This window comes from Penicillium macrosclerotiorum, assembly GCF_028827735.1.
Source record: "Penicillium macrosclerotiorum strain IBT 26536 chromosome Unknown utg000002l_segment0_segment0, whole genome shotgun sequence".
Taxonomy (NCBI): Eukaryota; Fungi; Ascomycota; class Eurotiomycetes; order Eurotiales; family Aspergillaceae; genus Penicillium; species Penicillium macrosclerotiorum.
Genome location: NW_026643082.1, coordinates 2,774,913 through 2,786,750, shown reverse-complemented (window position 1 = coordinate 2,786,750; position 11,838 = coordinate 2,774,913). Strand labels below are relative to the sequence as shown.

Below are 11,838 nucleotides of genomic sequence, written 5' to 3'. Positions count from 1 at the left end.
TCGAATGGGGCCGAAGCTAAATAAATACACAGTGAGACCCCCTGCGGGTTTTATCTCATTTCATCTCAATTCCAAAGTTCAGCTCCCACTTGCTCCCCAGTTGTTCCACAATGGCACCTAAGATTCTCTTTGTTCCCGGACTCTGGGAGGGGCCAACGGTGTTCGGCCCCATTTCTACTCAGCTCGCCATTCAAGGCTTCAGCGCTGAAATCGCTGAGCTTCCGAGCACAGGCACTGTGTCTCCAGGAAATCCAAGCTACAAGGATGATGTACAGGCTGTGCGGTCGCATATTCAGCGGCTCATACAGAATGATGATCTGTTGCTCGTCCTCCACTCTGCGGGCGGTTTTATCGGCAGCGAGGCGATGGAGGGACTAAGTAAGAAAGACCGTGAGTCGCAGGGCCACAAACACGGGGTAGTTGGGATTTTGTTTATCGCAGGAGCGGTGTTTCCTGAGGGGTTTCAGCACCAACCACTACCTTTTGCGCGAATTGAAGTAAGTTTTGGGGTTGTGCCTTTAAGTTGTTCAAAATGGACACTGATTATCTGGTTTCTAGGGGGGTGCCTCCTACTGTGCTAACCCCGCAGTGATATTCTTCAATGACTTAACGGAGGAAGAGAGGAAGAAGTGGGTGCAGGTGATGAAGACACAGCCTGCAGAGGGCTGGGACGATGTCATTTCTTATACTGGCTGGAAGGATGTTCCGAGTGTGTACTTGATCTGTGAGAACGATCAGCTCTTGCCAGTCCCGTTACAGGAACAGTTGGCCGCATTAGCGAATAGTAGGGTCGAACGATGCAGTGCTGGTCATCTCGCGCAGCTCAGTCAGCCTGGAAGAGTGATTGAAGTGATTCAGGGTGCTATAGAGTCACTTTGATAATAGAGGCAAGCGAGCCATAGTGTTTCCAGGATAATCTATAGAGATCGACAAGATCCTAAAATCGATCAAACCAGAATAACTTCAATAAAACGTCGATTTGGTGAATACTGTACGACTATGTACCAACATCCTGGCGGAATGCAAATTGGAAATCCAAAGAGTAGTGATGATGATTATCACAATCATCTGGAATCCCTTCCCTTCCTCCGCTCACATGAGTCTCTGTACATGGGCTGCTCATTGTAGTCGTAGGTTTCGTTGCCATTTACATTGGTCGATGGCCCTGAGTATCGGTCATTCCCCAGCATGCGCTGCATGGATTGCAGCTTCACTTCAGTCTCCATATCCGTCAGGTCGGTCAATAGAACTACAGAGCAATCGGTAAAATAGGCGCGAGGTGGTTTTGATCAACAGGAAATCATGTTCATTCATTAAATCATGGCCCGATCTGGGAGGCCGCCAGAATACAGGATATCAACTTCAACAACAAATAACGCCCCACACACCACATGCAAACAAAATGGTATTGGAATTAAGAGATGCAAAGCCTCGCCCAGAAAATAAAACAAGAACAACCAAGACATCTAACAGCTCACCACGGCGTCGCAACAGTCCGGTGGAGATGCGGGTTGGGTGCGGGGATGCCAGCACGACGCTTAGATTGGGGTTTGGGCCGGGAGAGGGTGTACCTGCAGTGAGCACCGTTAGCACATGGTGCTTGATTGAATGGATAGGGCCACAGGAAAGGATGACATACTTGGCAAATGCACGTGAGAGTGCCTTCTTGCAGCTAACCTTTTGGCTGCCAATGAAAGACTCGACTGTCACAGCAATGGCGCGATCAATATCCTGGGAGGAGCAGTACTCTGACAAACGCATCTTGCAGAAGGCTTCGGCGATACGCATGATGGCTTCCAGATGACGAACCTGAGTCATTAATTAGTATAACATGCCGAGACGGGTACGGGATTATGAGAGACAAACGGTGATAGGGTAGGCACCAGTGGCCAATGACTCGCGGCGCATGTCTGCGAAGAGACGCGCGACCTTATCCTGATCAATCTGATACAGCTTGGGGTGGCATCGCTCCCGCGCATAGAGAATGTACTTCCGCAACAGTTCCTGTGGAATTTCACCTTCCTTCTCTTCATCTTCTTTCTTCTGCTCTGCCGCACGACGCGCAATCTCTTCCTGGGTTGGAGGCAGACGTCGGCCTTCCATATCAATGCGATACCCCTCAGAATCAATGCGATTGCCGTCTTGGTCGACCAAATGACCATTTTGGTTTCGTAGGAGGCGAGCCGGGTTAGCACGGGAGTGGGACTCGATCACAAAGTTGGCCAGACGCTCGTCCTCGGTGGGCTCAACCAAATCGCGTACCACGCAGAGGATATCGAAACGAGATAAGATAGGTTCTGTCAAATCGACATTCTCCGAGAAAGACTTTGTGCCGTTGTAACGACCCCCATTGGGGTTGGCAGCTGCGACAACGGCACAACGGGCCTGCAGGGTGGTAACAATACCGGCCTTGGAGATGGAGATGGTCTGTTGCTCCATGGCTTCGTGGATGGAAGTACGGTCCTGGTCGTTCATCTTATCGAACTCGTCGATCAAGCAAGTTCCACGATCGGCCAACACCAAAGCACCACCCTCCAGAGTCCACTCGCTAGTCAGGGGGTCCCGACGAACACTAGCGGTCAAACCGACAGCGCTAGCACCCTGTCCAGTGGCGAAGACAGCACGATGAGCGCTCTTCTCCACGTACTTGAGAACTTGAGACTTGGCAGTACCAGGGTCACCAAGCAACAAGACATTGATATCACCACGAATGGACATTTTACCCTGGGCCTGCTTGCTAACGCCGCCGAATAACGAGAGCGCAACAGCAGTCTTGACATCCTGGTGACCATATATGCTGGGTGCAATAGACCGCACGATCTTGTCTACGATCTCAGGGTCGCGGGAAAGAGCCCGGATTTCGCGCTCATCCTCTTCAGTCAGGTGAAAACCTGCCAGCTGGTCGTGCGACTTGACAACGTGGTTAGCCTCGATGATGGTCGCGAAAACGGGGAAGCCATTCTTGTTGTTGAGCTGAGCGTCATAGCTATTGCGGTAAATACCAGTGATCTCGATCTCGTCACCAGGTTTGGCCGAATCGATCAGATCAGCCAGAAGGATAACCTCACGCTGGCGCGGCAGACGCCCAGCCGGAACTGAGCCGGGAGACTCCTGAAGCGTCAACTTCTGGTAGTTGCGGTAGACGGTCTTCTCCGAGTTGACAGTGAAAGGACCACGAGACTGGCAGTTCTGACAGAAAGAGATCTTCACCTCGGCGCTAGCCTCCTGCTGGAAGGGACCAAGAGTAACGCCACATTTCTGGCAGAGGAACATCACATACTTCAGCTGGGGGAAGACCCCGGTGCGGCGGGTGACCACACCATTAACGCGAACCAGACAGTTGAGGTGTGACTGACGCAGCTGGCGAAGAGTGTAGATGATGGGGACATCGGTGATGCGCACGTGGATTTCGTTATGAATATCATGGTATTGCGGGTAATGGAAGAGGGTCACATCAAGGGCAACCTGATCGAAGACTTTCAGGACCTCAGTGGGTTCGTTGGCGAGGAAATATGAGAGTGCAGCCTTGGTCTCACTTAAATGAGCGTATGAGACCTCCAACGAAGCCGAGTTAATTTCACCGAGTGTCTTAATTCGGTTACCGTAGACGGATTGACCGCTTGGATCGATAAATTCTGTCAGGAATGCCTTGAATTCGCGGTAGATGGAGCGAAGGACTTGGGGCTGGGTCACCCAGTCAGTGATATTAGCGGCCTTCACATCAGCCAACTCTTCCAGAGACAGCTCCTCCATTCCCTCATCGGCCATGTCAATATCTTCACGGTCCTCATCATAGTGGTGTCGGCGACGTCGGGGCTGGCGGGACAGGTCCATCTCCATTTCATCATCGTCTTGCAAAAATGCAGCAGGCATGCGACGTCGGCGGGCGAGTTCTCGATCTCTCTTGTTCAGCCGAGCATCCAGCTGTCGGCGTGTGGCGGCATCAATTTCATCATGGTCTCCATCATCATCGATGTACGCTTCGTTTGCGTACTGGTCGTCCGCGGCATCTCTGTAATCCCGCTCGAAGTTGTCGCCGAACAAATCAATGCCATCTTCATCTTCTGCCAACTCATCGACGTCATCGATATCACGAACAAGGTCACCCTCATCATCTTCATCTTCATCCACATCGTCGAAAGGCATGGGAGGGGGCGATGAACCCAATGCGGTCGCTGTCGAAGTTTGTCAGTCGGAACCTGGCCCCGCAATTTCATTTTGATATGAATGATAGTGTTGATTTCACATACGGCTGGAAGGAGGCAATGGAGCTGGCGAGGACATGTCATCTGGTTCTCTCGAACGTTTGCGAGTGTTCGATCTCGGTCCGCGGTTTGCGGCCGAATCGCTCGGTCGGAGGGGACTACAATGGTTTTAGTTTGGGGATGCTTGCAAACATACAAATAACAAGTAGGGAATACTGACTCCATGGTATGTGTGAAGCTCAATCGTCAGTTGTGGGCGAATTGAGTGGAAAGGGGGTAAAAGAAAGAGAGGTGGTGGGTTGCTTGGGAGTTGGGGAATGTATTTTTTCTCACAGGCCCCGGATGATTGAAAGGGAGGAAGGGGCGGGAACGGGAAGCTGGCAACCGCGTGTGTTTGACGCGTCCAAACGAGTCGCGTCGACGCGTTTCAATTAAACCCCGATCGGGTTAGTCACGTGTGAGATACTTGATGCTTATACTTGTTCTATCATAGACATTCGCTTTTAAGAATCCTTAAAGATCATACACAGTAGTCTGATCTTGAAGATTGAGATTCAACACTATTCAGTTCCGAATTATCTGGTTTTTATTCCAGTATTTTGACTTCGGGCCTCAAAACGAACAGCGTACGACCCAGAAAGACCTGAAAGTACGAGTTAGAATGAAGTCACCAACCCGTAGAAGTAAATTGTGCCACATAAGTAGGACACAAAAGCATAAAAACTCAAGATGATAGCACCCGTCTTGCATCATCAATGCCTTCGGGCGCGGGCTTTCCTATGGAGAGTGTTGACAGCGCAGACAATGTCACTGTTCTGGAGCCACAGAAGGGACAGCGAACACTGGCCCCACACCGCCCGCGCATCGTGTTTGCCCCCGGGCTGCGCAAACGCCAACTTGGAGACGACAGCCTGTAATACTGCGCAAGTCTGACGATTGTGTTTCTACCTGAAACTTTAGACTATAGGAGACACGTGACAACTTGAGACTGAAATGATGGATCCCACAACCAACGAACTGCGCAAGAACGACGACCCCCGGCGGCGCGAGAGCTTCGGATCACAGAACTCGCAAACCGCAAAAGAGTACGAGAGAAAGCAGCCCCCGAAGTGAGCTGAATATGATGGCTGACTGGCATTAGATTTATTGAGTCTCAAATTCGACTGGAAGCAGATGCGCGCGAAGTTCTCCCCTATGTAAGTGATTTTTTCCGTGATGTTCGCCTGCTCTCGGGCTGACGAGTGAGCAGTCATTCGACTCATGCACCTATGCCCTCGGCCCATTACGCCAACAACTCTTTGCTTGTCTGACATGCAATCCACCTCCTGCCAATTCTGATGGCGAGTACACTGCTGCCGCCGTCTGTTACTCTTGCTCGATCTCCTGTCACGGAGAGCACACCCTGGTAGAGCTCTTCAATAAGCGCAATTTCGTTTGCGACTGCGGAACCACTCGTATGCCCTCAACATCGTCGTGCACTCTACGTGAAGATTCTGTGACGGGACGCAAGGGTGTCCACTCGCAGGAGGCAGCGTCAAGCAACAAATACAATCACAACTTCCGCAACCAGTTCTGCGGCTGCGGCGAGCAGTATGACCCGCACCAAGAGAAGGGGACGATGTTCCAATGTCTGGGCCTTGGTACCATTGAAACTGGGGGCTGTGGTGAGGACTGGTGGCATCCTGAATGCCTCATTGGTCTTCCAAGAGATTGGATCAAGACTCAACTGGCTGAGAAAAGGCCTGTCGCTCTTGGTGGAGGAGATGCCACTGGTGATGTCGAAGAAGACGATGAGACCCCTCTGCCCCCCAGGTTTCCCGGCTGAAGATGATTTCGATCATCTGATTTGCTTTAAGTGCATTGATTCCAACCCGTGGCTAAAGCGATACGCTGGAACCCCAGGATTCCTTCCCCCGGTGTATCAAGCGGGTGGTTTGAACAAGAAGCAAGAACAAGAATCGACCAATGAAAGTAGTGACGAAGGAAAGAACACCGACAAAGCCTCTACTGATCAGAAACCCCAGGCAGATACCTCCAAGAAGCGCAAGGCAACGGATGATGAGCCCTCTCAGGGGGAGCCCTCTACGAAGCGAACCAAAGAAGAAAAGGAAGTAGAAAAAACCGCACAAGAGACTCAATCGGCCAAACTCGCTACTATTGACGAAGAACCCTCTACAAATCCAATTACGGAAACAAACACGTCGTCGACTCCACCCAAACACTCTTCTCTCCCCATTTCCGTCCCTTGCGAATCCTTTTCTCTCTTCCTCCAAGCAGACTTCCACCACCGCCTCTGTCGCTGCGCAGAATGCTACCCCCAGCTTGCGCCATATCCACAACTACGCGAAGAAGAAGAGACCTATGAGCCGCCTCTCTCCGAAGATGGTGATGCTAACGGCGCTGCCAGCACCGGCACCGGCAGTCTGTTGGAGCGCGGGGAGGCAGCCCTCAGCAACGTGGATCGCGTCCGAGCGATTGAGGGCGCGATGATCTACAACCATCTCCGCGACAAGGTCAAGGACTTCCTGAAGCCATTTGCAGCGAGTGGGCAGGCTGTGAGTGCAGAAGATATCAAGGCATATTTTGAGAAGCTGCGCGGTGATGAACAGGGCATTCGTGATGCGGCAGGTCAGGCTTCAGCTATGGGTGATGGCGATAATGATGCTGGAGAGGATAATCGCCGTGAACAGAATGGTAAGCTTGGGGTCTACTGTCGGATCTTATGTTGGATTAGTTGCTAATTTTGATGATAGGCTACTGATCGCGCATGGCAGTCCCAGGAATTGCTTGTCATTGTATGTGTCTCTATGGATTATGGGTTACAATTTTTGTATTTACACACAAAGGAACCACATTGTAATGTGGTGTTCATGTTCAGGATGGGTTGGGATGGACCAATGCTGGGATATGGGAAACAGGGTTTAGGAACTAGGCACGGCGCAATATGATATCTTCTGGATTTCTATTTACGACTTGTGAATCAATCAATGTTCAATATACATGCATGTGCAAACATGTCAAGACAAGAAAAGGTATATGAAGAGAGCATCGTGAAAATGCCTCATTTAACGCCAATAAAAACCGAAAGAAAGCTACCAATGCACCCTAGAACCCCGCTCCTACGCTCTTGAGAATCATGACCTGTATAATTGGGGAAGGAAATTATTCCTTCAGGCGCTTCGTGGCTCTCATCAAAGAATCGTCGGGTAGACCGCTGCGCTTAGTGCCAGGGAGACTGCCGGTGCGAATGTCATTGTCATCTTGAGTGACCCGGCGATGAGGGTACTTATGTTCAATGCCATTAAAGCAGTCTCCGCTGATGGGACCACCATTTGCAAAGTACGGATGCTCCAAGGCTTCTTGAGCTGTGATGCGCTTGGTCGGGTCATATTCGAACATGCGGGAGAGGAGGTCGAGCCCATCGGCGCCTGGCGTGCCGGCGGTGGAGTTGACAGAATATCCACCATTCTTCAAGCAACTCTGATACCAACCCTCAAGATTAGGGCCGCGGTGGAAATGAGCCGGTTGCCGATGAAGCACGAGCGACTGCAGTTGAGCATACTCGGGCATTGAAACGAGGCCCGGCCATGTTTCCTTGCGTGGAAGACCCAAAATCTCGACGATCTTCATCATCTGGTTACGTTGGAAGGGGACCGTCTTTTTGCTGTCCATCTTCGCTTCCTCACCCTTGAAGATTGGGCGCAGGGAAAGCAGCTCGGCAAAGATGCATCCCACGGCCCACATATCGACAGCGGGGGTATAATGTCGACTGCCTAGGAGGAGCTCCGGTGCACGATACCATATAGTGACAACTACCTTGTCTCCGGAGAAAAGGGAGTTCAAAGGTTTATAGAAAAGACGTGCGAGGCCGAGATCGCCGATGCGGATGGCCCCGCTTGATGTGACCAGGATATTGGCTGGTTTCAAATCACGATGCAGAACCCAATTCGTATGTAGGTAGAGTAATCCGTTAAGTAGCTGGAAGAGAATAGACCGGACCATGGTGGCCGGAATTGCGTGCCGTTGGGGTTGGGTGTGATGATGAATGATCTGAAGCAAGTCATGCTCCGTGTATTCAAACACCATGAAAATGCATTTGTCCTCTAGAATGATCTCCTCCAGTTGAACGACATTGGCGTGGGACAGCTCGGTGCACAGAGCCATTTCCCGGATCGCAGACTGCGACAGTCCCGTATACTGGATCGACTCGCCTTCCTTGTCCGGCTTGAACCTAGCATGTCGCTGATGATTAGTGGATGTTCGCAGGACGATCCGAGCGAGGGGCACTGCACGCACTTCTTGATCGCAAACTCCCCCTTCTGACCATTCTTGCGGATGGCCTTGTATACCCGGCCATAGGTTCCACTGCTGATGAACCCGACAATGTGATATCGATCGCGCACGCGAACTTTGCTGGTGTAGCCGGCGGGTCTTCGGGAATCGAGTGACTCTGTACATCAGGCGATTCGTTAGCTTAGGCACCGAGTCGCCGCGGTATTGCGAGGCAAGAAGCACGCGGAACGAGCGGAGACAAATCAACGGATCCAAGCGTCTTTCCCCCCAAAGCCCCCGGGAATTGAAGATCGCCCAACCAGAGATATCGCCCTCCTTTTTCTTTTCTTTTTTCTTTTCTTTTCTTTCTTTCTTTCTTTCTTTCTTTCTTCTTCTTGCTGTGTTCCCGCACAAATAACCCGGCGCGACGACAAAACGAGTCCAATCTTCAGTGTTTGGTGGAAAGAGACAGGAAATTACCCCGAGGATAGAAGCCTCCGACAGGATTGTGGAACGGAAAACCTTTCCCAAACATCGTGGAGAGAAATGACAGGACAGGCTCGCATCCAGTGACGTTAACCCTGAATACAGGGCGCGGCGACAACAGGAGTAGCAGCCGAAGGTGCAACAAACTTGAAGCCAAAACCCAAGAAGATTAAATAATTACCGTCGGTAGCCTGGAGACTCCGTTTCAGCTGGTTGACAGACCTGGCTCGTGCAGCGATCGAACCGGAGGAAGGCGGGTTGGTCAAACTCATTGGGTCGTCAGTCCATCGGGGGAGGGAGGGGGGGGGGAAGGAGGCCTCTCCACTTTGCGGTTGGAGCGGAAGGTAGGAGGTAGGAGATTGGAGATTGGAGATTGGATGTTGGAGATTGTGGAGCGGCGAAACCAGTGGACGTTCGATGCGGCGGCCGTTCCGGGCCTTAGTCAGCGCTGAGCCCGGCGGGTGAGCGGGTCACGGTACGACTTTTAAGTACTCCAGATTGCGGACTGGTCTAGTACGAAGGGATAAATGCGATAATACAGTCGTACAACATCTCCTGTTGTCGTTGAATGAAGTGGACACCCGGCCGAGCACCAGGAAGAGTTGGAGCAAAGGAGACAGTGAAGCTGAAGCCGCACAGGGCCTCGATTAGCCCAGCAGACTGCAGGCGCTGGATGATGTAGTCCCGTAGTCCGACTCGGCTCTGCTTGACGAGGTCGTCGTAGCTCCAAGCCAGGTTCGCCGATCCTCCCCCGTCCTTTCCCACCTGGAACACTTCACCCAACTACGTCCCTTCCTCGCTCCTACGACAAACGGCCAGTGTCGTCGTTCTGTTCTCGGCCTGTGCGGTGTCTCCCATGAGCCGAATGATCTGTCTGGTCTCACCATGAGTACGGGCGAAACGCCGCAGTCGCGGGTCACGCCCTATCTGATCTATCTCGTGTTTGTTGCGACCTTGGGCCCGCTTCAGTTTGGCTATCACCTGGTACGTAACAACAATACCTAGATATCAATATCGTTCATCGAAGCCTCGACTCTAAGCAGCGTCACCCATAGGCCGAACTCAATGCTCCTCAAGCAGTCATCACCTGCGAGAAGAAAAGCATCCATGCCACAGGCGCGCCAAATGGCCTGCCGCAATGTCTCCAAATGAACCCCTCCCAATTTGGCCTGGTCTCATCCATCTACACGCTGGGCGGCTTGGTCGGTGCCCTGCTGGCAGGGCCTGTGGCAACCACGTACGGGCGGCGCCTTGCGCTCCAGGCTACCACCGTCTTCTTTATCCTAGGCCCCGTGGCGGAGACTCTCGCCTCGGCCATCTCACTCCTCGCACTGGGCCGGTTTCTCTCCGGTATTGGGTCGGGAGCCGCTATTGTGGTCGGTCCCATCTACGTCTCGGAGATCGCGCCGCCTGATTCGCGCGGCTTCTTTGGCGCCTTCACCCAGGTCATGACCAATGTCGGCATACTGTTGACTCAGTCGTTGGGGTATTTCTGGAGCCATGATAGTTTGTGGCGACTGATCTTAGGCGTAGCCGGTCTCATCGGCACCCTCCAGCTGCTGGGTCTCTTCATGGTCCCTGAAAGCCCGTCCTGGCTGGCGGAACACCATCAAGCAGGTCCCGCCCGACGTGTGTTACAGCGCATTCGGGGCAAGGATGCCAATATCGAGGCAGAGGTCCAGGCATGGAGGACGGAGGGTGCAGCCTCAGCCTCCGGGGAGGAGACATCCCTACTCGCTCCACCGACAGGGGATCCGCCCTCGAAACAGGCCCCGGTCACCATCATGCAGGCAGTACGGAACCCTGAATACCGGCCGGCGATTGTGGCCGTGGTGGGAGTGATGATTGCCCAGCAATTCACGGGCATCAACAGCATTATCATGTACAGCGTCTCGCTTCTACAGACTATTCTGCCCACCACCGCCGCCCTCCTTACAGTGCTCATCTCCGCCATCAATCTCATTATGACATTGCTGTGCTCCCCATTGCCCGATAAGATTGGCCGGAAAACCTGTCTCCTGCTCAGTATTGCGGGGATGGGATCCAGCTCCGTACTCCTGGCCCTTGGAATCTACTTCACCCAGCCGATCGCGTCCGCGATCGCCGCGCTACTGTTTGTGGCATGTTTCGCCGTCGGGCTAGGTCCCGTCCCCTTCATCTTGGCCTCGGAGCTCGTGGGGCCCGAGGCGGTCGGGGCCGCACAGAGTTGCGCGCTGGCAGCCAACTGGATCGCCACCTTTGTGGTTGCACAGTTCTTCCCGGTGCTCAACGATGTGCTCGGGGGGCGCGGGAAAGTATACTGGGTGTTTGCTGTGCTGGCGGGGGTCCTGGGAGCATTCATCTCCCGCTGGGTTCCGGAGACCAAGGGCAAGGCGAATGCGGATGAGGTCTGGGGCCGAGTGGACCGTCGCCAGGACTAGACATGTTTTTGACTTTCTCTACTTGGGATTTGACTTTTTTTTGTCCGTTACTCCTACAATTCTCCTCTTTTCTGTGCTTTTCGATGCTAGCTTGTTGAGGCGTTGCGGTGTCCGGACTGGTCTCGGCTACTCGATGCCGTAGGGGTGGCCCACGCGAAAAAACACCATTTGCTCGCTAGCTCTCAATCAATCTCTTATTCATGCAATCGGTCTCCTCGCTTTGCTGTCCTGGATCAGTGGTCGCTCTCTTCTCCTGTCTTGTCGTAGCATGTTTTCCTGAGTCGGGTGTTGGATGAGGGTTTTATAGATCGCAGTGATCTCCCAGCCGCCCTCACGGAGGGTATATGGGAGCGACTTATAGCTAGGTTCTTATTGATAGAAATCGTTCTTCCTGATGCGCCTCTCAATGGCCCATTTCCGGGGCTTCGGAAATACCAATGAATGTTTTTCTCTCT

The 11,838-nt window shown here is 52.7% G+C and overlaps 5 protein-coding genes across 5 annotated transcripts; 3 read left to right on the top strand and 2 right to left on the bottom strand.

The window, feature by feature from the left end:
* Positions 1 to 110: 110 nt before the first annotated feature.
* N7462_002128 (alpha/beta hydrolase) lies at positions 111 to 879 on the top strand (the record flags this gene model as incomplete). Its single annotated transcript, XM_057073854.1, has 2 exons — positions 111 to 497; positions 559 to 879. 2 exons carry the CDS (start codon positions 111 to 113, stop codon positions 877 to 879), a joined length of 708 nt encoding a protein of 235 aa, XP_056937495.1.
* A 595-nt stretch (positions 880 to 1,474) lies between these two features.
* On the bottom strand, positions 1,475 to 4,430 carry N7462_002127 (MCM DNA helicase complex subunit MCM2; the record flags this gene model as incomplete). The annotated part of the gene is made up of 5 exons (XM_057073853.1): positions 1,475 to 1,571; positions 1,640 to 1,809; positions 1,867 to 4,175; positions 4,251 to 4,363; positions 4,426 to 4,430. 5 exons carry the CDS (start codon positions 4,428 to 4,430, stop codon positions 1,475 to 1,477), a joined length of 2,694 nt encoding a protein of 897 aa, XP_056937494.1.
* Positions 4,431 to 5,201: 771 nt separating this feature from the next.
* On the top strand, positions 5,202 to 6,946 carry N7462_002126 (putative metaphase-anaphase transition protein (Mlo2); the record flags this gene model as incomplete). The annotated part of the gene is given in 4 exon segments (XM_057073852.1): positions 5,202 to 5,290; positions 5,347 to 5,401; positions 5,455 to 5,982; positions 5,993 to 6,946. 4 exon segments carry the CDS (start codon positions 5,202 to 5,204, stop codon positions 6,944 to 6,946), a joined length of 1,626 nt encoding a protein of 541 aa, XP_056937493.1.
* A 421-nt stretch (positions 6,947 to 7,367) lies between these two features.
* On the bottom strand, positions 7,368 to 9,012 carry ssn3 (cyclin-dependent serine/threonine protein kinase SSN3; the record flags this gene model as incomplete). The annotated part of the gene is made up of 3 exons (XM_057073851.1): positions 7,368 to 8,436; positions 8,502 to 8,655; positions 8,958 to 9,012. The coding sequence occupies 3 exons, from the start codon at positions 9,010 to 9,012 to the stop codon at positions 7,368 to 7,370; spliced, it is 1,278 nt and encodes a 425-aa protein (XP_056937492.1).
* An 836-nt stretch (positions 9,013 to 9,848) lies between these two features.
* On the top strand, positions 9,849 to 11,383 carry N7462_002124 (putative MFS glucose transporter; the record flags this gene model as incomplete). Its single annotated transcript, XM_057073850.1, has 2 exons — positions 9,849 to 9,947; positions 10,019 to 11,383. The coding sequence occupies 2 exons, from the start codon at positions 9,849 to 9,851 to the stop codon at positions 11,381 to 11,383; spliced, it is 1,464 nt and encodes a 487-aa protein (XP_056937491.1).
* Positions 11,384 to 11,838: the final 455 nt, after the last annotated feature.